This window comes from Gymnoscopelus microlampas, assembly GCF_963454915.1.
Source record: "Gymnoscopelus microlampas genome assembly, chromosome: 24".
Lineage (NCBI taxonomy): Eukaryota > Metazoa > Chordata > Actinopteri > Myctophiformes > Myctophidae > Gymnoscopelus > Gymnoscopelus microlampas.
This window is the reverse complement of record NC_139961.1, coordinates 11,253,191-11,280,428: the sequence shown is the minus strand read 5'-3', so window position 1 is coordinate 11,280,428 and position 27,238 is coordinate 11,253,191. Positions and strand designations below refer to the sequence as shown.

Below are 27,238 nucleotides of genomic sequence, written 5' to 3'. Positions count from 1 at the left end.
AAAAGAAAAAAAATCATATCACACAAAGATTTGGCGGACCTCCTGTCGTAACTCTTAGGACCCCCTAAGGGTCCCGGACCCCCTGTTGAAGACCCCTGCCGTAGACCAAAGAACACAGATGCTGTGTAAATGTGAAATCAGCAATACAAAGGGTTTATTTAAAAAAAGAAATGTTCATAATCTTTCACTGAAATACAAAGAAACAATGTCTGGACAGTCCAGCATTACGACGCAATCTGTCGTCTTTTGATGGAATGACACTGGGGTGACTCCAGGGTGCGGCCTACATGACCATAGCCATCTCCTCCAAAGACGCTTCACTCATCTGGTCTGACAACTCCTCATCTTCATCATCATCTTCTTCATTGTCCCCTTCGTCGTCCTCTTCCTCCTCCGTTCTCCTCTTTATCCCTCTTTGTTTGGACAAAGCCACCGTGTAGCGCATGGTGTACATGTTCCAGTCACATCTATATGGAAACACAAGACAAAGCATGCTTCAAATGACCATAGCAGTGGGCAGTGGTGTAACGTAACTAAGTACATGTACTCAAGTACTGTACTTAAGTACAATTTTGATATTGTATTTTTTACTCCACTACAATTATTTGATTTGAAACTTGTGAAATGGGACATGCCGCACAATGAGTTTGTACCTTAACTTGCAACAAAGTATTTCTACATTGTGGTATTGATACTTTTACTTAAGTAAAAAAGAAATGTACTCTTTGTGGCAAAAGCTTTAGTCAAAATGCTAAAGATTACTTTTTGTTGCTCTCCTTCATGGAGCTACTTGCGGATTATACCAGGGTCAGTCCACCCTTAGGTGAACACGCACTGACCCTCTGCACCTTAATCCCCATGTATAACGCACAAACTTTTTTTTGATTTTTTATTATTGCGCTCTTTTTCTCTCTAAGCACCTTAGCGTCTATAAGTATATCATGCACAGTATACATACATTGCTGCTATGCTCAGGCACCTTAGTTTGTCTCTTATCTCAGGTACTTTGTAAATATGTAGATAACTTGTTTTTGGCCTTCTATTGTTCTCTGTTGATCTCCTTCCCACTTAACCCCCTACCCCTCTTTTTTTTCTCTCTCCCCACTCTTCTTTCTACGGAATTTAACGTTGCGATGGGAGTGTTGTACAAAAACGAATTTCACCCACTTTTTTACCTTGTAAACCTGTGATGTGACAATAAACCTGATTCTGATTCTGAAATTGAATACTTCTTCCATCACTGCCAACTAGAGAGACTTACAGCTTGGACAGACTTTCAAAATGTCTCTGGAGGCTCTTCTGTAGGGACTGGATGGTTGGCAGCAACGCTCCAGCTCTGTGGAATAACAAGAAACGCTTTTTTGAAAAGGGCCGAAAAGTTCTAATTCAAGCCAGAGGTGGGACGTTTATCCTGAAATAAGTCATGTTACATCGAGTGTGTGTACTATGATGAAAGAAATATATTTATATTTGAATCAAAGCTATGGATGGTGTAAGACAGGGGTCTTCAACCTTTTCAGGCCAAGGACCCCTCAGTTGAGAGAGATGAAGCAGGGACCCCCTCTATATTGTATAAAATTGCGTTTCAGATTAACCTTTTTATTTGACTTGGGTCAGCTCTTTTTTTCCCCTCTACACCTATACCTCTTTGCCAAAAATAGCAGATCTACAAGCTCACAACGCCTCGCAGCGCGAGGCGTTGTGAGCTTGTAGATCTGCTATTTTTGGCTAAAGTTCTCCTCAGAATAGGGATGCTAGCTAGGGTTCAAGTGGTTAATGCGAAAAAAGAAATCATATCACACAAAAATTTGGCGGACCCCCTAGGGGTCCCGGACCACCTGTTGAAGACCCCTGGTTTAAGATATTTTGAGACAATATTCAATATATAATATATTATATTCATGTATTATACAGTGAAATATGATAGGTATTATTGAGACAGACAGACAGACAGACACACACACACACACACACACGTGTTGCTTTTCCTCACCTGTTCTTGAGTTTCTGTCCATAGAGGAGGAGGAGGTTCTGGGCCCAGCTAAGGTAGAACTGCAGGTGACTTGACTTCTCCAAGGAGCCCGCCACGAAACCCAACAGCTTCTCAATGTACACGTCAGGGAGGGAGCCACCCACCACACCAACTAACACACACACACACACACACACACACACACACACACACACACACACACACACACACACACACACACACACACACACACACACACACACACACACACACACACACACACACACACACACACACACACACACACACACACACACACACACACAATGATATTGCATTTAGTTTCACTTAGTTAGATTACCATAATGAATTTAAAGATAATCCAGTGGCTTCTTCACAAACCAAAAAAAATAAGACCAGTAGGGTTTTATGGAAGACACTTCTAAAATATATTGCTAGTTTGACCACTTCAAATGATCCCCAAAGAAATTTCAGAGGCTTTTCATTTCTTGGAGTTCCGGCAAGAACTTCAACAGTGGCGTGCACAGACATTTTGAGGGGCAGGTGCTCAAGTAAATTATACTTTTTTTTTGTTTACTTGGTCTGCTCTTTTTTCCCTCTACACCTATACCTCTTTGCAAAAAATAGCCGATCTACAAGCCCTACGAGCTTGTAGATCTGCTATTATTGGCTAAAGTTCTCCTCAGAAAAGGGATGCTAGGTTTCGAGTGGTTATGGTAAAAAGAAAAATCATATCACAAAAAGATTTGGCGGACCCCCTGTAGTAACTCTGAGGACCCCCTGTTGAAGACCCCTGGTGTAAACTGAAAAAAAAAAAAAAAAGGGCAGGTCATCATCACGACTCACTCTGCTGATGAGGCACCGCCTCCAGCGCCTCCTGGATGAGGGCGCCCTCGTTGAGGCGGAACGCCAGCACGATGGCCGGCGCCCACTCCTGCAGCCGCAGCTGCCGGCGCACGCTGGCCGGCGTCACGTCCAGGTCCAGGTCGTAGGGGTCGAAGACCAGCGTTCCGTCCAGCGAGTAGACCAGCAGGCCCTCGGTGGTGGTGGCGGCCCAGCTACGGCCTGTCAGGGGGGGAAGGAAGGGGGACGGTTCAGTGCGAGGCCTTTATTACACCATCGGTTCTCAAAGTGGGGGCCCGGGGACCCCCAGGGGTACTAAAGGGGGTTCCAGGGGGTCCCCAGCAAAATGTGTAAATATAGCATCAGAATAATTATGACCTTTTATACTTTGGCTTTTCAAAAATAGCAGATCTACAAGCTCATAGCGCGGCACCGAGTGCCGCGCTACGAGCTTGTAGATCTGCTATTTTTGAGGGATCTTGAACATTTTTGCAAATCTTTGAATATCTTTTTTTTTCTTTGAATATTGTTTTTAAGCGAACATTTGTAACTCAAATCTTTGCTTCAGGGGGGTCCCTGGAACAACATATTTTTAGATGGGGGTTCCGCGGCCAAATACATATCATTTTGGGGGTCCTTGACATGAAAAAGTTTGAGAACCACTGTATATTACACAGCAAAAACCCTCAGTGTTAACTCATTCAAACCGGGAACTCATTCGTGTCATTTTAGATTTCTTTGGCTATATCAAAAGTAGCAGATAAACAAGCTCATAGCGCGGCACCGAGTGCCGTTTCTCACACAGAACCAGGAGATAACGCGATCCAAAGATTTACTGCTCCATTCACTTACTGGTTAAAGTATTTGGGAAATATTCGGAATCTCGGCTTCCTGTGTTTTACTATGTACCGTATGTTTGGGTGAAACATGCCATTTTCGGCCTGGACCGCTGCCGTAGCCGTCCGGGCACCTAGGCTACAAAGTAGCCTGACAAAGTAGCGTGTCGCAGGTTCGAGTCCCGATCCCGACGGCCTTTGCTGCGTGTCACTCCCCGTCTCTCCCCCCCCCCCATTTCCTGTCAGACTACTATCGTATCAATAAAGGCATAAAAGCCCCAAAATAAAAAAAATCTTTAAAAAAAAAAAGACATGCTATTTTCAACTGGGTATAACAAGCGAACGGGAATCGCAATGATTTTTTGTTGTTGCAGTGAACGAGTTAAAAGTCATTCAATTGTAACTTTAGAAATGTGCAAATACCCTGTATACACTTATACTGTATGTCGGTTTGTTTACTGGTGAGTGAGAAAACAATGTTGCACATTTAGCTAATCAGCAGGGGACCCCCCCCCCCCCAAACTAATTTGGGGACCCCCAGTTTGGGAACCACTGCATGGGAACGTGGGAACATAGATACCTACCGGTGGGAGAGAACCGCAGCGAGGTGACTCGGATCTCTGGCTTGAAGTGGCGAGAGCTCATATCACCTGAGGAGACATGAAGAGAGAAGAGAGGCTGCTTTACTACATCCCGACAGGGAGGGGTTAAGTCGTCTTCCACTTCATCTGTGCGAGTGGCAAATGTAAAGTGGAGCGCTGCCGTACGCTAAAAGGGCAGTGGCGTGCACAGACATTTTGAGGGGCAGGTGCTCAAGTAAATTATACTTTTTTTTGTTTACTTGGTCTGCTCTTTTTTCCCTCTACACCTCTTTGCCAAAAATAGCCGATCTACAAGCCCACAACGCCTCGCAGCGCGAGGCGTTGTGGGCTTGTAGATCTGCTATTTTTGGCTAAAGTTCTCCTCAGAAAAGGGATGCTAGGTTTCGAGTGGTTATGGTAAAAAGAAAAATCATATCACATAAAGATGTGGCGGACCCCCTGTAGTAACTCTGAAGACCCCCTAGGGGTCCCGGACCCCCCTGTTGAAGACCCCTGCTGTAAACTGAAAAAAAAAAAAAAAAAACTTTTTTTCCCTGTTTTTCAAAAGGGCACTTCTGGTCAAGAGGGCAAAGGGCAGGTGCTCCAGCACCACCTAGAGTCTATCTGTGCACGTCCCTGCTAAAAGGGCACCATGTTGTCAACGGGGAATGAGGGACGGTACCTTTCCTGACTCCACCTTAGCCCATAGCACTTGCGGTAGCCTTGACGACCTTGCAGGCTCATGCAAAGGCTAAAATATTTAGATTGCATGTTACGTAGACAGATGCCAGGTTCATTTGTATCCGTTACCCCCAAAAAAGAAATCTCAACTGCCCCTAGCGGCCTAACGGTAAGGGCGACGGAAATGGCAGTGTATGCGCTGGAAGCAGCTCAAAGTGAACTTTACTCAGGTATCTAGTTTGTCGCCGTCCGACCTAGCCCTAGCCCCGTGTTATCACGGTGACAAAACGGCCAAAACTCGATCGAAAATTGGCGAACGAAAATCGGCTAAAGAGGTCGTTTTCAAGATGTTTTGGCCATTATCTCTGGAACGGAAGGTCCAATCTGTTCAGTTCAGAGCTTGTTGGATGCGTGACTTTGAGGACACTAAGCACATTATGAAACCTTTTCGGGTTTTACGGGCACATGGTAATTTGTTCGGGCCGGCCCAGTAGGGCCCAGTTAGGACCGGGCCTTAATTTTCAGGAACTCTACTCTGTATTAAGAGCGTCTGCTAAATGCCTAAATTGTACCTCTCCTGACTCCCGGCAGGCTGAGGTGGACACCGTCACCATCGCCGGTCCCCTCGTCCACCAGGGCCAGGCTGCCGAACTCTGTCATCTTCCGCCGGTCCAGGAATTCCTGAGGAACAGGAAGGAGCACAGCTACAGAGACGTCCTGGAGAGCCACACCTCGAGGTGGCTCTGAAGGACATGTGACATGTTCTTTAAGAACACCCTGCTTAAACATTGACTTACCATTAATTCAACTGGTTTAAACATGTGCCGTGTAACTGCACAGGATCTGTACTTGTTGTAATTGTGGTGCCTAGTTTGGTTCATTATTGGCCATTAGATCATATTAGATCGCAAGCAGCATAGTAAATGACCTAAACTTGAAATGAAATGCTGGATTCAAAGCCCTTCTGCCCATATTCTGTGCACTGACTGACAAGGGACAGGTGAATGTAAACAGACTGGAAGGTTTGCTGGTCTAGCCTATATACACATCTACAACCAAATACCCCTACACACAAAATGCCTAAAATGATTTATACTTTTAACTTATAAAGTGGTTTGTAGGTGTGTTGCCTACTAGGAATTTGTTCCATCTGGGTCTGGCAGAACCAGGTCTCCTGGTCTTGTTTTTCTTTGTCCAAACAATGCTGAAAATAAACCGAACTGAATTATTCTTCCCGTACCTCCATGGCATCAAAGGACAGGTTGCAGGAGATCTCAAACTTCTTCAGCAGCATCTGCTCCCTGATGTTGTAGATGCAGACAAACTTGGACTGACCTCCGGCCAACATGGACTCACCGTCCGCGGAATAGCACAACGCAGAGAAAGACCTGGAAAAACGCGCACACACACACACACACACACACACACACACACACACACACACACACACACACACACACACACACACACACACACACACACACACACACACACACACACACACACACACACACACACACACACACACACACACACACACACACACACACACACACAGGGTTTGGATCCGGAACCGGTGCAACATGTTGTTGCTTGTAGATCTATTATTTTTGATCACGTGATCACAACAAAATGGAGCTGGTTTGGATAAGTATTATAAGATTTATAAAATAAAAAAAAAGGCAAAAACAAGCCACATTCAAATGCCCACAACTATGGAATGGATTATATCGCAGCGGCACACATTTCTTTCTCCGATTCTACGAGACCCTCCTACATCGTTTAAAGCCATCGGCGGGTGGATCTTTGTGAAGAAAAATATTCTATGATTTTTCAAAGGTTAGTGAAAACGCTCGGAATCGCTGGCAAGGGCAGCCATAGATGATGTTTAACCCATTGAGACCTGGAATGCATCTGTGTCACTTTTTGATTTGAGCTAAAAAGAATTATTTTTACACTTTGGCTATTCAAAAATAGCAGATATACAAGCTCATAGCGCGGCACCGCTCGTGCCGCGCTACGAGCTTGTAGATCTGCTATTTTTGAAAAATCGTGAAAATGTGTGCACATTTTTTTATATATATATTTTTAAAGCGAACATTTTTAACTCAAATCCTTGCTTCTGGGACCCCCTGGAACAACATATTTTGAGATGGGGGTCCGCGGCCAAATACATATACATTTTGGGGGTCCTTGACATGAAAAAGATTGAGCACCACTGATATAGAAACATACGTTTTTCAGAAAACTGTTGGGATTTAGGAGACATTTGTAGAATCGGCTTCAGGTCTTAATGGGGTAACTCTGGCAGTCAATGAGTTAACAAAATCAATAGCAAAAACAACGTACTGTATATCCAAACATTTTCCAAAACATTTGATTAAATCCAAACCTTTCCTATAGGCCTGGAAAACATTTTTTTCTCATTTCAATGGATTTCCAGGAAGTTCATGAACGAGGGGAACCCTGACTGTAACTCACTTGCCCTTGGCGGACTGCTTGGCGGAGACCTTATCCGTCTCCTTGCGGCCCATCTCCAGGTCGTGGCGTCCGGACACGGAGCTGGTCTGCGTGGCGGTGTGGGGGTTCCAGAAGGTTATCTCACCGTTCAGACCGGCCACAGCCAACTCCTGGCCGTCGGGTCGGTACGTCACCGCCAAGCCTGGAGGACAGACAGACAAGACCCAATGAGCATCAGAAACACAAACACTGCTTTGTTGGGGGTGCCCGCTGGCCTAGCGGTCCAGGCGCAGACCACATTAAAAGGATTAAGAGGTTTTGTAGCATTTCTTCTCTCGTTGTTCACATATGGGAAACAGCACCCTCTGGCGATGATACAGAAGCTTCACATTCACTCCCTGAGCCGATGGGCCTTCCGTCGCTTTCCGGTAGTCCCTTCCCCGAGGGCATAAAAGGAACCGGAACGCGGAAGTCATTCTCTTTGTTCCTTCTGCCAAGCGTGTGAAGGAGCTCCACACTTCTAAGAATCGAGGTTGCGGGTTTCTACAAGCTCAATAGCGACGGGTCGGATCCCGGTCCACTGAGTTCCCCGACCTTTCTCCCTCTTCTAACTACTGTGTTTCCCGGTGCGGAAAACACAGACATACGCTAACCTTCAACTACGCTAGCCTTCGTTAGCCCAGCTAGCAGCTAGCGGTTAGCTCTTCTCCTTGGTGGTTTTAGCCTAGCTAGCCACCCTCTTCACCATGGCTCGACGGGACCGTCCAGCCGTCGCCGATCGCCGACACCGGGAGACCAGCCTGGCTCTTCCCCTGCGGCGGTGCGGCTCCCGTTCATGTTCCCAGACTCTGGACGAATGGGACATGCACGACCACTGCGTCAACTGCCTGGGCCTCGCACACGCTGAAGACGCCGTCTACGACGACCCGAGGTGCTTCGAGTGTGCAAAAAAAAAAACCTAACCCGGCGTTCATCCCCAAGAACCACCTGGCGGTGGTTACGCCAACCGAGTTGGTGGCTTTTCACCCGCCTCCGTTTGCCTCAGATGAGGATCCATGGCACACGCAGTCCTGGGTGTGGCTTCCACCTGAGGGTGGGTGGGTGCATGGAACGGCGGTAGGTTCTGTTCATGCCCCTGTGCCTTAGTGTATGATAGGCCGATGTCTGGGCCTTAGATTTATAAGGCGGACTTCGGTCTGTCAGGGCCCTCCCCCCACTAGAATAGACAGGCTGTGCCTGCTTTTTAGTTTATAAGGCAGACCTTGGTCTGTCAGGGCCCCACTTTTCTCCTGTTCCTTGCCTTAGACCCGGTTGCCTTAGACATCAGTGGGCTTCATATGGTGAATTCAGTGGTGTACAGTAGCTAAGTACAGTTACGAAAGTACTGTATATTTCAAATCTAACCGTTGACCACCATTGACGGAGATCTCCAATTTAAAAAAAAAGAATCCACAAGTTGCACTTTAACACAACATAGGAATGATCCCTCGACTCTGAGAGAAGGTGTTATCCTTTTAGACAAAGTGTTTGACTGTACTTGTGCTGCTTTACAAAATATTCAATAAAAAAAAAACATGATTAGAGCTTGATATTTCTTAAGCTTGCGCCGATGTTTCCTTCTTAATCCTCTCTTACCAGTGTACTGTAAGCTCCATAACAACCACCTGCTTTGTACAGAGGACACAATTAGATGTGAAGGGTTATCTCTGAGAATTTGAGCTGCTTCTTCACCAGTTAACACTAAACCACTGTTTTTCGAAATGTCTGAATTGTTCTGCATAATGACATCCCCAAAATAAGGGACGTCAAGGTTAAAGTGGTTCAGACCCCCTTTGCTCCTCATCCCTGCTGTCACTCTGTTCTTGTCCTGACAAAGTGGATGAAACAAACAAGGCCCATCAGACACTTCTTTCTTGCCTGCTCCACATCATCTGCCAACTGAGTCAGAATCTGGTTGTCACCACAAGGACAAGGAATGATCATGGTTGGCTGTACTTCCATGTGTGAAGGTTTGATGTCTTGCCCAGGTCAGTGCCCTTTGTTGCATGATCTCCCACCTCACACAGTACTATTGCCCAGCTTGTTCATGGCTACAGCCTTGACATGCCAGCTTTCCTCCTCTGTCTGCCCTTTGGATTATAGCCTTGTTCCAGCTCTTTCTGGTGGATGAACCCAGACCCAAGCCTTATTCCATTTTCCTCTGTCCAGTTGGCCCCTGGTGGCCCCCACTTTGAAAACCACTGAGTTAAATGTGTGTGGTCCAAAGGGACCTTTGTTTGCAACAAGACTATTACAGTTTACTGTGAGCTGTTGTACTGGAGGACAGCCTTGGAGCCTTCATTCAGGGCTTGCTGGGCCATTTCAGTTGGGAGGATGAGCTTGATGGCGGACCGAATCTCCTTGGATGAGATGGTGGAGCACTGGCTGTGGTTAGCCAATCGAGAGGCTTCGCCGGGGACGTGCTCAAAGTTGTAAGGACCTTCTTCTTGCTCGCTGAGAAGAGTACCAAAGAAAGAGACCGTCAAGAGTGTTCTACAACTAGGCCTTTGCATTCTAATTCTAGACCCTTGAGAGAGAAACATGATCCTTTCATCAGACAGGAAGTTAATAGCTGAATGAGACGGAATTGCCGGGCCAACCAGAATTGACCAGCCATTAGAGTTGTCACCATCGTTGTTATAATCAAAATACATGACAACGGAGGGGTGGTTCCAATGATCTGTATTATCTGGACGAACTAGGTTAATTGCAGTATACCGCATTGAATAAATTCCTGAGATTGGCACAATGAATTCTCCGCGAGCTGGTTTGTAGCCGCCTCCTATATTCATGTTAACACGGTTGAATATCACAGTGTCGAACGAAGATGACGATATATATTTGCAATGAAGTCCAGGATAGTCCTGGCAAGAAACATCAAAGAACACCTTTGGCATGTTGGACAGTCGATGGATATTCCGTTGGTTGGCTTCGATCTTCTCTTCGTTCCAATCGATCCTCTTCTGGGTTTCCCAGAGCTGGAGTTGGAGTTTCCTCATTTGATCCCAGATTTCATCATGACCGCCATCATGCATGGCGGTCACATCGGTCAGGCCGTTCACATTGGTTGAGGCCGTGGACCATCGTAGCAAGTACACCAGGGCGATAGTTGACAAAATCTTTCGCCACACCTTAATTCCGTCTGTCATCTTTCGGACCTTTGAGCAGCTTAAGGTTGACAATACGGCTAGCTCAAGTATAGTTCAATTATAATGAATAGTAAGTCTAATATTATATAGAGATTGCTATGCTTCGGTACACATGAACAGATTTCAAATTCATTGCGTCCAACTTAAATAGCCTGCCGGCCACCGGATGTCGTGTCTCCTGACCTCATCGGGCCTTATATGGAGCATGCATATCTCCCTGTATGCTGCGTTACATCAGTGGTTCTTAACCTGTGGGTCGCGCAGCTCTGAATCTGTTCTTGAGATATTATGGGCTTTTAGATCGGCTATGTTCACCACGTGACACCGTCGTACTGTGAAGTATGCATGCAGAGAATCTGCCTGCACGTTGACATTGTTTACAAACCGAGTCCTCTATTAAAACAACAACTCACTTAAGTATGTGTCTTAACTTATGTCGAATAATCGAAAAATAGTCACCAGGGCTGTCCAATTTGATCATGGACAGTTTATGGCATCCCTAATATATTTCGGCCATTTGAAAATAATAATAATAATAATAATAATAATAATAATAATAATAATAATAATAATGAATTGCATTTTTATGGCGCTTTTCTAAGTACTCAAATTTTCTCAAAGCGCTTTACAATGGTTCATTCATTCATACAGGGGGGGGGCATTGGGAGGTGGAGCGGCGAACAGTCGACGCCAGCGTCCCCACTTTTCCCACATTCACCACCAATGGTGTCAAGCTAGCGCCGACCGAATCATTGGAGGCAATGTAGGGTCCAGTGTCTTACCCAAGGACACTTCGACATGTGGACAGGAGGAGCCGGGATTCGAACCGCCGTCCCACGGATAATTGGACAACCTGCTCTACCTTCTGAGCCACAGCCGCCCTTTATACCTAGGCTATTTGAAAATAGCCGATCTACAAGCTCACAACGCGTCGCATCACGACGTGTTGTGAGCTTGTAGATCTGCTATTTTCAAACATTTTGATACTTTTACTTTTGGTACTTCAAGCACATTTTGATACCAATACCTTTGTACTTTTACTCAAGTACATTTTGAAATAAGAAAATAGCAGATCTACAAGCTCTGTCTCTCTCTCTCTCTCTGTCTCTCTCTCTCTCCTAAGACACTTACAATCTGCAGTGAGCTTCAGCGTCTCCTTGGCCTGCCAGCTGTCCATCATGTCCCACAGTCTGACCGTCTTGTCCCAGGACGCGCTGGCCAGTATGGACTGGACCGGGCTGAAGCACAGGCTGCTCACGGGCCCCTCGTGGCCCCCCAGGACCTACACAGTTACATCATGGTTATAGAGCAGTAGCAGTTAAAGAGGCTGGGGCCGTTTACTTTAGCATTACTACAACTCAATTGTGATTGAAGACTAGCCCATTCACACATTCCCTGCCATTGACGGCGTTCTCAGTCTTTTCAAAAAGGATTCTACAAGAGGGCGCTCTAACGCAACTTAGGAATGATCCTAGGACCCTGACAGAAGGAATGGACGGTTAGAAAAGTTTTTCTCTGGTGGATAGATCAGACCCTCCCCCACCCAACGTTACATCCACGTGCACATCGCGCCTCCCGTCAATATAAGGTAAAAATCCCTGGCAGAAGCAAAATGATTTATTAATTAATACCTCTCAGGGAATGTGTTAAGATTTGAGGCTAATTCTACTAAATGTCTTACAAAACAGTTTTCTGTAAAACATATGTTGCTATATGAGTGGTGCTCAAACGTTTTGACGTTTTGAACCCCCCCCCCCATCAAAGAAATATTTGGTTTCAGAGACCTCCAGAAGCAAAGATTTGAAATTTTCGCTTAAAAAAAAATATACATATATTCAAAGATTTGCCAAAATGTTCCAAGATTTTTCAAAAATAGCAGATCTACAAGCTCATAGCATGGCACGGTTTTAATGGGTTAAACAACAGAATATCAAGATCAGATCAGTTGTTGCTTTTTCTTCACCTCCAGCAGACGGCCCGTCTGCATGGACCAGATGAAGATCTCGAAGGAGTCCTGGGCGCCGGCGCTCACCAGCTCCCCGCTCACGTCTACCGCCAGGCAGGAGAACTGAGCCGGCCGCGGGGACGTGAACGTCCGGAAGTTTCGGTACCTGTAACACACACACACACACCAGGCACGTGCACACACAGGCATCAAAGGGGGCTTGAGCCCTCTGCCCTTTTACCCGTCTGTAAAAAAACAGTTCACTCTCTAGCAGTGGTGGAAAGTAACTAAGTACATTTACTTAAGTACTGTACTTAAGTAAAATTTTGAGGTATTTGTACTTTACTTGAGTATTTCCAATTTCCAATACTTTTACTTCTACTCCACTACATCTCAGAGGCAAATATTGTACTTTTACTCCACCTCAATTATTTGTAAACTTTAGTTACTAGTTACTTTTCAGATATAAACTATGATATAATGAAACATACATTAACCACTTTAGCGCTATTTTGTAGGTAGGCTATTTGAAAATAGCAGATCTTCAAGCTCACAACGCGTCGCATCGCGACGCGTTGTGAGCTTGTAGATCGGCTATTTTCAAATATTTAGTACTTTTACTTTTGGTACTTTAAGTACATTTTGATGCCAATACATTTGTACTTTTACTCAAGTACATTTTTAATTCTGGACTTTTACTTGTAACAGAGTATTTTTATATTGCAGTATTGGTACTTTTACTTAAGTAAAGAATTTGAGTACTTTTTCCACCACTGCTCTCCAGACCATGAATGCTAGCCTGGCGTAGCCAGAGTGCCAGACTATATCACTGCGTGGATATGAGTCTGGTGCTTCTATGAGGACGTTTTTTTTTCCCCAAGGGACGGGATCAAAACAATGGCTCTGGACACAATTGGTTCGACCTACAACCAACTACCAATTTACAGTCTCCGATAATTGAATACAGGCCCCTGATTGGCCACCCCAGACTTCGGGAGCAGGAAATGGATTCACAGCGGAGCGGTGCCAGACCCAAATTGCCAAGGGCAATTTTTTTTTTGCACTGGCAGATTGGTCTGGTCCCCAGGCTACATGAATGCAGCTTTTACTATGGTGAAAGAAACGCAATTGCAGTGGTGGAAACAGTGATTACAGTTTCTATTTAACACATTGGCTGCCATTGACGCAGATCTGCGTTCATTTGCGCAAAAGCCCGTTGGCTGCCATTGACGCAGATCTGCGTTCTTTTTAAAAAAAAATGTTTTCAAAATATTTTTTTTTTTTTTTTTAATTTTTAAAAAAAACCCAAAGACCAAGGAGATATGATTTTCCGAAGAGTTTTGCTCCCAGACACTTCCTTATAACTGAAAACTTAAAAATTCTGTATCTCGGCTCCTAAGTGCTTTTTTTTCTCATTGAAAAAGTCTGCCAGCCTACTGTAGGGAAAAATTGAAAAAGCTGGCAGCCAATGTGTTAAGTAAAAGTATTGATTGATTGATTGATGTACTTTATTTAGTGAGACATGATTAACAGTACATTGAAGTACAATTCACAATACAAGGTCTACTAAACTGGATAACTCATAAAGCACTAAGCTTTAGCTGCAGTATCAATACTGCAATATAGAAATACTGTTACAATTAAAAGTCCGGAATTCAAAATGTACTTGAGTAAAAGTACAGACGTATTGGCATCAAAATGTACTTAAAGTAGAAAAAGTAAAAAAGTACTCATTATGCAGAATGTCCCATTTCAAGTTTCAACACCCCCCACCCCCTCCCTACCTGTGGAGGTCGAAGGCGCGGACTGTGCCGTCCAGGGAGGCACTGACGATGACGAAGCCGGAGGAGGCGAAGGTGACGTGGGTGATGCTGCTGGTGTGCTCCGTGAAGGTGACGAAGCACAGGCCGCTGTTGGTGTTCCACACCTTGACCTGCGAACCGGGCGACACACCAGTCAGCTTAAAGCTTTACGATGACACCAGCATGGTGGTAGAATCATGGATTAAAGCAACATTTTATCTCACGACTGAAAACCTAATGTGCGATTTGTGAAACAGTGTGAAAGGATCCCCCCCACACACACACACACTAGCGCCGATTCCTAAACGATGAACACAATATGTAAAATTAGGATTCTTTAGTAATGTTGGTCCTGCTGTTCTACATACAGTACTGCCAACGGATTCAAAAACACAAATTCACAGATTCAGGCTTTAACCGTTGCTTTTATATTAAATATCCGAGGCGATTAAGATATGATGGAAGATGCTTCTGAACATAGTTTGACCACTTCAAATGCTCTAATCTTAAAATAACCGAAAATAGCCTTTCTACAAGCTCTCAATGCGTCGCAGACGCATTGAGAGCTTGTAGATCGGCTATTTTTGCTGCGCAACATGCTTCCATAGAAGACAAGCTGCTTCCATGGAATCCAAATGACTGAAATCAGTCTTGGCGACTGAGAACTTTAATCCATGTAGAATGTACATGTATGACATACTGTGGCTGTAGCATGCACCTCCGCTTCCCCCAATACTCAAAAGAGAAAATTCTGCATACCGTATGCTCTAAATACAGTTTTTCTATGTTAAAGGTATAGTTCACCCCCAAAATAACAAAATAACTTTTTTTTCTATCGATTAGTCACCCCATGGAGACTTGAATTCATGGATATTGTTTTGTTTTTGTCGCATTCCTAAGCCAATAATTTGATGACCGGCAGCGGTTCCGGTAGGAGACACAAAGAGTCTCCTTTGTGTCATCAAATTATTGGCTTAGGAATACGACAAAAACAAAACAATATCCATTAATCTGTCTCCATGGGGTGACTAATCGATAGAAAAAAGTAATTGTGGGCGCCCGCTGGCCTAGCGGTCCAGGTGCATACCACATGACTGGTAATCCAGTCTTACAGCGTGTCGCGGGTTCGACTCCCGTTCCCGGCGACCTTTGCTGTGTGTCACCCCCCCATCTCTCTCCCCATTTCCTGTCAGCCTATTGTCCTCTCAAAAAAAAAATAAAGGCAGAAAAGCCCCAAAAAATATCTTAAAAAAAAAAAGAAGAAAAAAGTAATTGTTTGGGTAAACTATCCCTTTAACTTAACTCCGAGTGTACTAATGGTGTGTACTAATGGTGTGTGTGTGTGTGTGTGTGTGTGTGTGTGTGTGTGTGTGTGTGTGTGTGTGTGTGTGGGGTGCTGGCAAACATAGAAAAGGACAACTAACCCCACCTCCACTCCACTCCAACTCCACCCACTCAGCCTCACCGTCTCCCCTTTTCATTTTTTTCTTTTACGAGAGAGTTTTTTTGGGGGGTGAACTATCCATTTAAGATTCTTTAATATTTGACATATATTTTCACATAATCTGTCACATAAAATATATTTAACATAATACGTTGGGGATACTGCAGAGAGAAGCCTACATCTGGTAACACAACCGATCCCACATCATATCTCAAAATGTACAATGTGCTTGTTCTATCATTGGACAAACATATTTGTCAAAAGAAGAATACATTTTTGTCTTCAATTAATCATTAACCCATTGAGACCTGGAACTGTGTCATTTTTAGACTTGAGCTAAAAAGCATTATTTTACACTTTGGGCTATTCAAAAATAGCAGATCTCCTACTGGAACCGCTGTCTACCGGTCCGCTAGTCATCAAATTAGTCATTTTTTGATTTCTTTGGGCTATTCAAAAATAGCAGATCTACAAGCTCGTAGCGCGGCACCGAGTGCCGCGCTACGAGCTTGTAGATCTGCTATTTTTTTTAAATCATGAAAATGTGTGCAAATCTTTGAATATATATATTTTTAAAGCGAACATTTTTTACTCAAATCGTTGCTTCTGGGGGTCCCTGGAACAACATATTTTGATGGGGATCCGCGGCCAAATACATATCATTTTGGGGCTCCTTGACATGAAAAAGATTGAGCACCACTGATACAGAAACACACGTTTTTCAGAAAACTGTTGAGATTTAGGAGACACGTAGAATCGGCTTCAGGTCTCAATGGGTTAAGACGGAGATAAGACAGGATGGAACACTCACCTTCCCGTCATCCCCTCCCGTGGCGACGTACTGTCCGTCTGGCGAGTACGCCAGGGACGCCATGTTGTTGAAGTGACCCTGCTGTTTGAAGATGTACGACTCACTCTGCCACTCCCACACCAGCAGCTGACCCATTCCTGAGCAACAACAACAACAACAAAACACTAGCAAGCGTCTAAAGCATTGGTTCTCAAAGTGGGGTCCGGGGACCCCCAGGGGTACTTGAGGGGGTTCCAGGGGGTACCCAGCAAAATGTGTAAATATAGCATCAGAATAATTATGACCTTTTATACTTTGGCTATTCAAAAATAGCAGATCTACAAGCTCATAGCGCGGCACCGAGTGCCGCGCTATGAGCTTGTAGATCTGCTATTTTTGAAAAATCTTGAAAATGTGTGCAAATCTTTGAACATATATTTTTTTAAAGCGAACCTTTTTAACTCAAATCTTTGCTTCTGGGGGTCCCTGGCACAACATTTTCCGATGGGGGTCCGCGGCCAAATGTATATCAATTTAGGGGTCCTTGGCATGAAAAAGTTTGAGAACCACTGGTCTAAAGGTCCCGCTAGCAGCCTCTAGAACAGGGAGTCTTCAACAGGGGGGCCAGGACCCCTAGGGGGTCCTCGGAGTAACTACAGGGGGGCCACCAAATCTTTATATGAACTATAGGAACTTAAAGAAAAAAATACCGAAAATGTATTTTCAACTAGTGCTGGGTAAAAAAACGCTCAGTGAACGAATGAGTTTGTTCATGTTCACGACAATGATCCGTTCAAATGATTCGTTCAAATGAGATTCGTTCAGAGAGAGAGAGCTTCATCTCTCTCTCTCTCAGCAGGTCCTTGGCCTGTAAAACGTTGAAGACCCCTGCTCTGGAGCAGTGTTTTTCAACCTTTTCCGCGTCAAGGACCCCCAAATTGACACATATTAGCCCACGGACCCCCATTTGAAAAGATATGATTTCTTGGGGGGTCTTAATCTACACTGTATCATCATCATTAGTGTTCATTTAACTCTGAGAGTGTACAAATGGAACCAAATGGACCCGTTAGGGTCCATTTGGTTCCATTTGTACACTCTCAGAGTTACAGACACATATAAGGGTCAATTTGGTTCCTAACAATTAATTTGGCTGGGGACCCCCTGGAACCCCCTCAAGGACCACTGGTGGTCCCCGGACCACTGGTTGAAAACCACTGCTCTAGAGGGCTTCCATTTTCAGTGGAAGCCAGCGACACAAAGCTAAAAAGTGATGCCTGGCACTTGTTTAACTGGATTTAACTGGATTTTGTTGTTTCACCGTTTCCCCCCAAAAAATGTCTGTGCTGTACAACGCAGGAAGAAACGCAGTGATTCATACCTGAACAACCAAAGCCGATCCAGTCCCCAGAGTAGTTCATGGTCACGGTAGCAATTCTCTGGTCAGAAATACTTGAGGGACATACAAATGTGTTTCGGTTATTTTAAAAACAAGGTCAAAATACTAAATTAAATCAATCAATCCAAATAATACTTAAAGCAAACATTTGTAACTCAAATCTTTGCTTCTGGGGGGTCCCTGGAACAAAACATTTTGAGATGGGGGTCCGTGGCCAAATACATATCTTAAAATGTTTTCTAAATCCTAACAGTATGATGCTATATCAGTGGTGCTCCAACTTTTCCATGTCAAGGACCCCCAAGATGTGTATGTATTTGGCCGCCCTACGAGTATGATGACCGTTGTCGTTGTGTGAACATGGTCAATTAGTGGTAGTAGTAAACATGTACAGAAATGAAAACGTTTCAGGTCAAATCTCCCCACTGCAGGTACCGTACATTTCCAATTGTAATGCCCTTGTGCAAGGCACTATAACACCATATGCTGCTCCCCCACTCGAAGTTACTAGTGTCAGCTGAATGTAAATGCACACGTGAATTAAACTTTTCAGACAGACAGAAAACACGATTGGGGGACCCCCCTGTACCTGAGGGAGTGAATCAGGTTGAAGTCTGGGAGCTCGTGGAGGTGGAAGACTCCGGAAGCGAAGCCCGTCACCAGGATGTGTGTTTTCTTGTGGAAGGTGGCCGCCGTCAGGTTGTTGAATTCTCCCTCCTTGTTGAAGAAATGTCTGAAGGAGCAGAGGTAACAGGTAACATGCATTGGTGGGAAAAGTACTCACAGAGGTAACATGCATTGGTGGAAAAAAGTACTACAATTTTTTACTGAGCCTAACTTCTACTCGGTATTACCCTGTATTACAGTACCCACTGCTCCTAATAGTAATTAGTATAACTAGAGGTTTGGCATCTAGATGTTTTTTGGAGACTGCCCATAAGTCCGACATCCCATTACTCCGACTACTTGGCTTCCGCGTGCGGTTAGGGTTAGGGTTAGGTATAGGCTTAGTAACCGTCGGACTAATGAGCCGTCGGAACAATGACACGGCACCATGTTTTTTCCCCTTGAGTGGTTCTCCTCCTCACCCCTCTCCTCCCCGCCCCCTCCTCTCCTCTCCTCTCCCCTGTCTCACCCCCCGAACCATGATCCGTCTTGGAGCATGGAATGTCCGTATTATGTTTGAAACGTCAAAGACAGCGCAAGTCATCAGAGAAATGCAGAACTATAAGTTGGACATCCTTGGTGTGAGCGAGTGCAGATTGACTGGTTCAGGCCGCAAGGTGACAAAAGAGGGCTCTACTATCCTTTTCTCTGGAAAAGATGATGCACACTCCAGCGGTGTAGCACTTATCGCAAGTAAGGAGACATCTAAATCTCTCACGGAGTGGGAACCCATCAGTGATGCACTGCTCAGAGCAAGATTTGACTCTCGATACTCAGGGGTAAAAATAGGTGTCGGGCGCACACAGGCGCACACACACACACACACACACACACACACACACAGTGTAGGACAGTGGTTCTAAAAGTGTGGTCCGGGGATCCCCAGCTAAATGATGGGTAGTTAGGAACCAAATGGACCCTCATGGGTCTGTAACTCAGAGTGTACAAATGGACCCTTATATGGGTCTGTGACTCGGAGTGTACAAACCAAATGGACCCTTATGGGTCTGTAATTCAGTGTCCAAATGGAACCAATTGGTCACAATTTTCAAAGATAGGCCTACTGGAGAAACCTTTCAATAGCAGGTGACTAGATTCTTTTTTGGAAAGATTTAATGTAGCCTACTCTCAGAGAGAGAGTTAATATGGTTTTAGAACTAACAGATCAACATCTCAGGCATTGATGGAATCCATTGAAAGAATCACAGATGCAATTGGAATATTAATTTACCTCAAAAAAGCTTTTGACACCATCTATCACAAGATATTAATAAACAAACTGGAGAAAATTGGTATCAGAGGCATTGCAGTAGACTGGATTAAAACAAAGTTATTTGGACAGACGTCAACAGTTTGTGAAGCTGGGCAAATACAGCTCAAATCATTTGGACATTGCTTGCGGCGTCTCCCAGGGGTCAGTATTGGGACCCAAAATGTTTATTCTTTGTTGGCAGTGACCATCACCAGGTGGTGGTCTGATGATGGTCACCAGACCACCACCTGGACCACCTCGAAACACCTTCGATAAGGCTCTCTTCTATCGAAGGGATAGGAGAGCCTTTGTTGAGAACTTGGCAATCGAAGAAGCAGAGACGGCTGCAGCTAAAGGACAACTCGGTACAGTGTATAGGATCACCAAACAGCTAAGCGGCCCAAGGAACATCTACACTAAACTGTGACAACTGGCGAGGCATAACACTTCTGTCCGTCCCTAGTAAAGTCTTTTGCAGAATTCTTCTTAAAGGACGACTTCACCGCTTTTCAACCTATCTTCATAAAATAGGTCCTCACTAATACTCATGATAAAATGGTACCATTTTTTTCTGCTCGGTCTGTGTCTCAGAGGAGGGCTGTGGACAGTTCGGAGTCCCGTCTACCAGTGACATCATCAATGGGGAATCCAAGCTAATAGAAACTGCAGGCTTTCTATTCCTGGAAAGTTGCAATGCAATAAAAGAAGCCATTGTTCTCGTGTTAATAAAAATCTAAATAAAAAATGTGAAATCTTGTTGGAAAAAAAATCATGCCTAACGATGATGTCACTGGTAGACGGGTTTCTGGACTGTCCACAGCCCTCCTATGAGACACAGACCAAGTAGAAAAAAATTGTAGCATTTTATCATGAGTATTAGTGAGGAGCTATTATATGAAGATAGGTTGAAAAGCGGTGAAGTCGTCCTTTAAGAGATTTGATAGTGCCTGCCATACAGTAGATGTCAAGCTAAGAGAGGAACAGGCAGGATTTCGCATAGGGTCAAGGTTGTACCAGTCAGATCTTTACCTTACTACGCAACATCATCGAACAGTGTATTGAGTGGAACGCCCCCCTTGTATATTAACTTCATTGACTTTAAGAAGGCCTTTGACAGTATTCATCCCGAGAGCCTATGGGCATATGGAATACCTTCCAAAATTGTCAACATCATCGGAAAATTCTATGAACACTTTGAACGCAGTGTCATCCTTGACAACACCTTGACAGAGTCATTTGCCATTAAACCTGGAGTAAGACAAGGCTGCATCTGTGTGTGTGTGTGTGTGTGTGTGTGTGTGTGTGTGTGTGTGTGTGTGTGTGTGTGTGTGTGTGTGTGTGTGTGTGAGAGAGTCAGACGGGCAGCTCACGTGCTCTTCTGCTTGTAGCGGACATTCGGCACCTTCCCTCCGTCTTTGGGGGCCTCGGCTTTCCCTCTGATGACCTCCCCCCCCCCTGTGTGTTCCCCCCCTGCCTCCCCTTCGGCCTCCTCCTCCTCCTCGCCGTCTTCCTCGCCTCCCTTCTCTTGCCGGGAGGCAGGCTTCGTCTTCCTCGTGCTGCCCAGCACCAGGTCGTCCAGCTCGGTGTCGCTCTCCCACACGCACAGCTTGCCGTCCTGACTCACCGTGTACAGCTGGGCGGGTCGTCAACCGGAACGCAAAAACACACAAGCATAACGAAAAGGAGACGAGAGAAAGAGGGAATGAGGAGAACGTTTAACAGACCTCCTATTACAATTGGCTTAACCCATTGAAGGCCTGAGTCCGATTCTACAAAATGTCTTCTAAATCCTAACAGTTTTCTGTGGTTCTCAAACTTTTTCATGTCAAGGACCCCCAAAATGATATGTATGTGGCCGCGGACCCCCATCTCAAAATATGTTGTTCCAGGGACCCCCCAGAAGCAAATATTTGAGTTAAAAATGTTCGCTTTAAAATAAATATATTCAAAGGTTTGAACAAATGTTCTCAAATGTTCAAACTTGAGAACGCGCTATGAGCTTGTATATCTGCTATTTCTGAATAGCCAAAGTGTAAAATAATGCTTTTTAGCTCAAATCTAAAAAGTGACACAGATGCGTTCCAGGTCTTAATGGAACGCATCTGTGTCACTTTAGATTTCTTTGGCTATTTTTGAAAAATCTTGAAAACATTTTTTAAAGATTTTTTTCAAAAAACTGTTAGGATTTAGAAAGCATTTTTAAGAATCGCCTCAGGTCTTAATGGGTTAAGGGACAGTCGGCCAGCAGGCGGACGGACCATGACGTCTCGTGTCACTATGCTACAACCATATAAGGAGTTGCCAATGCAGCTACGCCCAAAAATGGAGTGTATTGTCTAACCTCAATGTGCTGTGTCAGCTTCATATGTCAGCTTCATATATGGGCACAAAAGGGGGCATGCCCATATATGGGCATATACTGGTGATGACATCAGGTATGTCAAAAAGGGACAAATACATATCATTTTGGGGGTCCTTGACATGAAAACGTTTGAGAACCACTGATATTATAGCAACATAACGGGCAAAATTCTCCTTTAATTAGTGACGGCATCCTCGTGAAAGCGAATGAGCTGAGAGAGAGACATCATCACAGAGAGAGGACACTCACATCTAGACTGTCCTTCTCAAAGAAACAGCCCACCACGACGTCCTTGTGTCCTCCCAGGGAATAGTAGATGAGGTTGGCCCAGCGCTCGGCACCAAACACCCATGTGGACATGTCTTTGGCGCCCACCACGAAACACCTTGAGGAGGAAACGGAAGGACGGTAAAAAAAAAAATGATAGTGCTGGAAAAAGTACTCACATTTTTTTTACTTAAAAAGGGATAGTTCACCCCCAACAATGAATCGATTAGTCACCCCATGGAGACTTGAATTCATGGCTATTTTTTTGTTTTTGTCGCATTCCTAAACCAACAATTTGATGACCGGCAGCGGTTCCGGTAGGAGACACAAAGAGTCTCCTTTGTATCTCCTACCGGAACCGCTGTCTACCGGTCCGCTGGTCATCAAATTAGTCATTTTTAGATTTCTTTGGGCTATTCAAAAATAGCAGATCTACAAGCTCATAGCGCGGCACCGAGTGCCGCGCTATGAGCTTGTAGATTTGCTATGTTTGAAAAATCGTGAGAATTTGTGCAAATCTTTGAATAATAAGCAAAACATTTGTAACTCAAATCTTTGCTTCATGGGGTCCCCCTGGAACACAAAATATTCGAGATGGGGATCCGCGGCTAAATACATATAATAATTTTGGGGGGTCCTTGACATTAAAAAGTTTGAGAACCACTGCGCTCCAAACAAACAAAGAGCTCACTTGGAGTCGTCCGTCCAGTCGATGCAGGTGGTCTCGTCGTAGGGGCCGTAGTAGCTCTTGTCCAACACGAAGGCGTTGAACTCCCTCTGTTTCCCAGGAGCGTGGTACATCAGCGCCACGTTCTCTTTAGTCACGACAAACTTCCTGAGGAGGAAAATGTCATAACAGTCTGAGACGATGACCTCCGCTCTCTCTCCACACTCTCTTTCAACAGATCAGCGATAGGTACACAATCCAAAAGGACGCATTAAACGCTCTATTGTAGGTCTGTCACAATTATTACATAATCTAGTCTAATCGCTAATCGATCAGCTATTTCTGATTTTTTTTTCTTTTTAATACGTGAGGACGGTCTCCTCACGTATTAGAAGGACAATATCAGTCACCAGAACCAAGGACGGGTGTTTCCGATGAATCTAACATGGTTAAAATGGAGTATGACGTTACAATGGGTTTGTATAGGAAGGGGGCCGTGTCTGATGAAATGAATATCAAATATCTAAATACTTAATCAAGCAACTTAAAAACGGTCTGGGGGGCTCACAAAAGCCTGAGTAGAAGATAAAATGACCAAAAGCTTTGTTGTAAGTGAAATATCCCTTTAAGCCTTCCAGAACATATTTTCACAGGAGATCTTTTTCTGTCGATTTGCATAGAGGCTGATATAATCCCAAACTCACCGGCCAGTCTTACCATTCACATTAAACCTCTAACAAGTTATTTTTTTTTTGCACAGATAAGGGAAATGTCTACATATATCACAGTTCGTAACGCAAAAGCATCACAATCTTTGATCAATTGATGTATTTGTTATTACTGTTCAGTCTAAGCAGGGCATGCTGTTTAAAATGAAATACAAACTACGCTATGACCACTAAAGCTAAGACTAAATATATTGACAATTTCGTCAACAAATAAAAACTAGACTAAAATGTTAGTGAGGGGTGAGTGGAGAAGAGATCCAGTAGAACTAAACTGTCTGAAAATAGCAGATCTACAAGCTCACAACGCGTCGCGCTGCGACGCGTTGTGAGCTTGTAGATCGGCTATTTTCAGCATGCAACCAAGTGTAAAATCAGCCATTACGACGCCATCAAGGCACCGCCAAAAATACATTTTAGTCGACTAAATCAACTGTAGATTTAGTCGACTAAAATCGTATGATATTTAGTGGACTAAAACCGGACAAAAACTAAAACATTTCAGGTGACTTTTTCAGGTGATTTCAAAATCCAAAATTTGCTGTCAAAATCAACACTGCCACAGGCTGACTAAATAAGCGATTTAAACGCTCGTTTCAACCCGTCGCTTAGGTGTTCTTGACTGCATAGTGGAAAATATTCGCCGGTGTCCCCCCCCCACCCCCCCCACCCCACAAGAACCCGAGAATGTGGGACCTCATCTCGGAGCTATGCAGCGGAGGGAGAGGTTCCAAATGGGGGCTAGCTGTTTACCTGCCATCGGGTGAGAAACGGATGCTGTTGACAGGCTTGTGGAAGTGAAAGTGATGGAGCACTGCCCGGGTGACCAGACTGACCAACACTGCTGCACCATCTGTACCACACACACACACACACACACACACACACACACACACACACAAATATGAACAATTAACACATATTAACCCATTAACTCATTCCCTACCAGACTTATTTCTGGCTGTGTTTGCCCACTGCCAGCGATTTAGTGTTTTTTATAACTTTAAAAAATTCACAAATTTTTTTTCTTCTCATTATGATCGCAAGTCCAATCGTTTCTAAACACACAGGCGAGTCGTGCACGCCGCTCAGACAACAAACATTCCGATCGGAAAAATGTATCGGAAAAACACGGCCCCCTCACGCATTAGGAGGGCAGGGTGAGTCACCAGAACCAAGGACGGGTGTTTAGATGAATTTAACATGGTTAAAATGGAGTTTGAAGATACAATGGGTTTGTATAGGAAGGGGGCGTGTCTGATAAAATGAATATCAAATATCTAAATACTGAATCGAGCAAACTAAAAACTGTCTGGGGGGCTCACAAATGCCTGAGTAGATGATAAAATGAACAAAAGTTTTTTTGAAAGTGAAATATCCCTTTAAGTATTTATTTCTCCAGGTACTGAAGAGGAACTTTCTCCTTCGGTTCAACCTATATAGTGGCTTCACTACCTTCATCCACCAAGACAGCCAGGTTCCCATCGGGAGAGAGACCCACACATGCTATGTTCTTCTTAGTGGACACCGGTAACGTCTCGGATTTGTTGCTGAGGGACAGGGAAAAAAATGTGTCAGAATGTAAAATATAATGTATGTATATAATGTAGAAAAAACAGCGGGTATGGTGGTCAGTCTGTGTCATTTTTAGATTTCTTTGGCTATTCAAAAATAGCAGATATACAAGCTCATAGCGTGGCACTGAGTGCCGCACTATGAGCTTGTAGATCTGCAATTTCTTGAAAAAAAGGTGAACATTTTTTGCAAATCTTTGAATATATATCAATTTTTTAAAGCAAACATTTGTAACTCAAATCTTTGTTTCTGGTACAAATATCTTGAAAAACATACGTTTCTATATCAGTGGTTCTCAAACTTTTTCATGTCAAGGACCCCCAGAATTATATGTATTTGACTGCGGACCCCCATCTGAAAATATTTTGTAATAGATTAGGGAATATTGTTTAGTGTGTTTAATGTCGTAATAGGGACCCACAGAAGCACAGATTTGAGTCAAAAATGACCATTTAAAAAATACATACATACCAGATATGAGAGCACTGAAAATAGCTGACCTACAAACCCACAACATGTGACTTATGAGCTTGTAGATCTGCCATTTTCAACAAAAGAAAATTTGACAAATCCCCTATGTGGGTCCCATTACATGCCTATGCACCTGACACAAAATACTTTCAAATGGAGGTCCCCCATTCCCGACTAAAATACATACGTTTTGGGGGTCCTGGCATTGAAATGAAAATGTCTGAGACAGACCCCCCCCCCCACAGATCGCATATATTTCTCCTTGAATTATTATTATTATATTATTATTATTATTAAATTTCTCTTTGAAATTCCGGACTTTTACTTGTAACAGAGTAGGTCTACGTTGCAGTATTGATACTTGTACTTAAGTTAAAAAGACAATTCACTCCCTGTAAGCAGTAACATCCACGGTTTCATTCATTCACTCACTTCTTCAGATCGAACACTGTGATCCTGTTTCCAACAGGACTGATCACTGCGTTCCCATCCTTGGAGAAGCTCAGGTTGCCCTGACGGTACACGGCTCCGTACAGGTTGGAAAACTACAAGGAGTGTAGAAATAAACACTATTTATTTATATTAGCCCTGAAACATGACAGTCATATCATGACAGTCATGACGGAACTTCAGCATGCTTTGGGCACGTTCTCCGTGTACAACACGTACATCTACATAAACGTTCAGATTTCAAATATAAAGTGATGACCCCACGGCCACGGATGTAACAAGTTGAAACGGGTGAGTCTAAGTACCCGTATTGTTCAATAAAAAAAGCATTTTAATCCGATCGGTGGCCATTTTCTCTGAATTTCTTTCATATTGCTTTCAACGACGCGGCCCTATCGGTGGGGAGGTGTACTCCACTATGGTGAATTATAACTCTACGAGAAAAATGGCCACCGATCCGATTAAAATGCTTTTTCATTGAACACTTGGGAAGATACGGGTACTTAGACCCACCCGTTTCAACTTGTTACATCCGTGGCCGTTGGATCAGCACTTTATATTTGAATGGGGAAAGTGCCCAAACCAGGTTGAAGTTCCGTCATGACTACATTTATATGATCTAACTATGCGCTGCAGTCACTCACGTTATAACGTTATAAAAGTCGGCCGACAGTGTGTTACTTACCCTGTAAGCGAACTTCATGGTGTTAAATCCTCCTTATACTTCGAACTTGTGAATCATAGATCATATGCTACTGTGTAAACATGAATATAAGGCTCATTTTAGTGAGATCTCAGTCCATGCAGTTTCTCTCCACACACACACTCACACACGTGTTTA

At 44.1% G+C, this 27,238-nt stretch overlaps 1 protein-coding gene across 1 annotated transcript; it reads right to left on the bottom strand.

Annotated features, from left to right (window-relative positions):
• Positions 1-126: 126 nt before the first annotated feature.
• pwp2h (PWP2 small subunit processome component) lies at positions 127-27,238 on the bottom strand. The gene is made up of 21 exons (XM_084050823.1): positions 27,083-27,238; positions 26,380-26,492; positions 25,357-25,451; positions 24,655-24,754; positions 23,201-23,344; positions 22,492-22,627; positions 21,251-21,513; positions 18,552-18,695; positions 17,945-18,015; positions 16,585-16,721; positions 14,312-14,460; positions 12,546-12,693; positions 11,714-11,864; positions 7,416-7,596; positions 6,175-6,322; positions 5,507-5,615; positions 4,257-4,322; positions 2,840-3,058; positions 1,994-2,144; positions 1,262-1,336; positions 127-467 (listed from the first exon to the last, which is right to left on the bottom strand). Exons 1-21 carry the CDS (start codon positions 27,098-27,100, stop codon positions 284-286), a joined length of 2,802 nt encoding a protein of 933 aa, XP_083906949.1. The 5' UTR covers positions 27,101-27,238; the 3' UTR covers positions 127-283.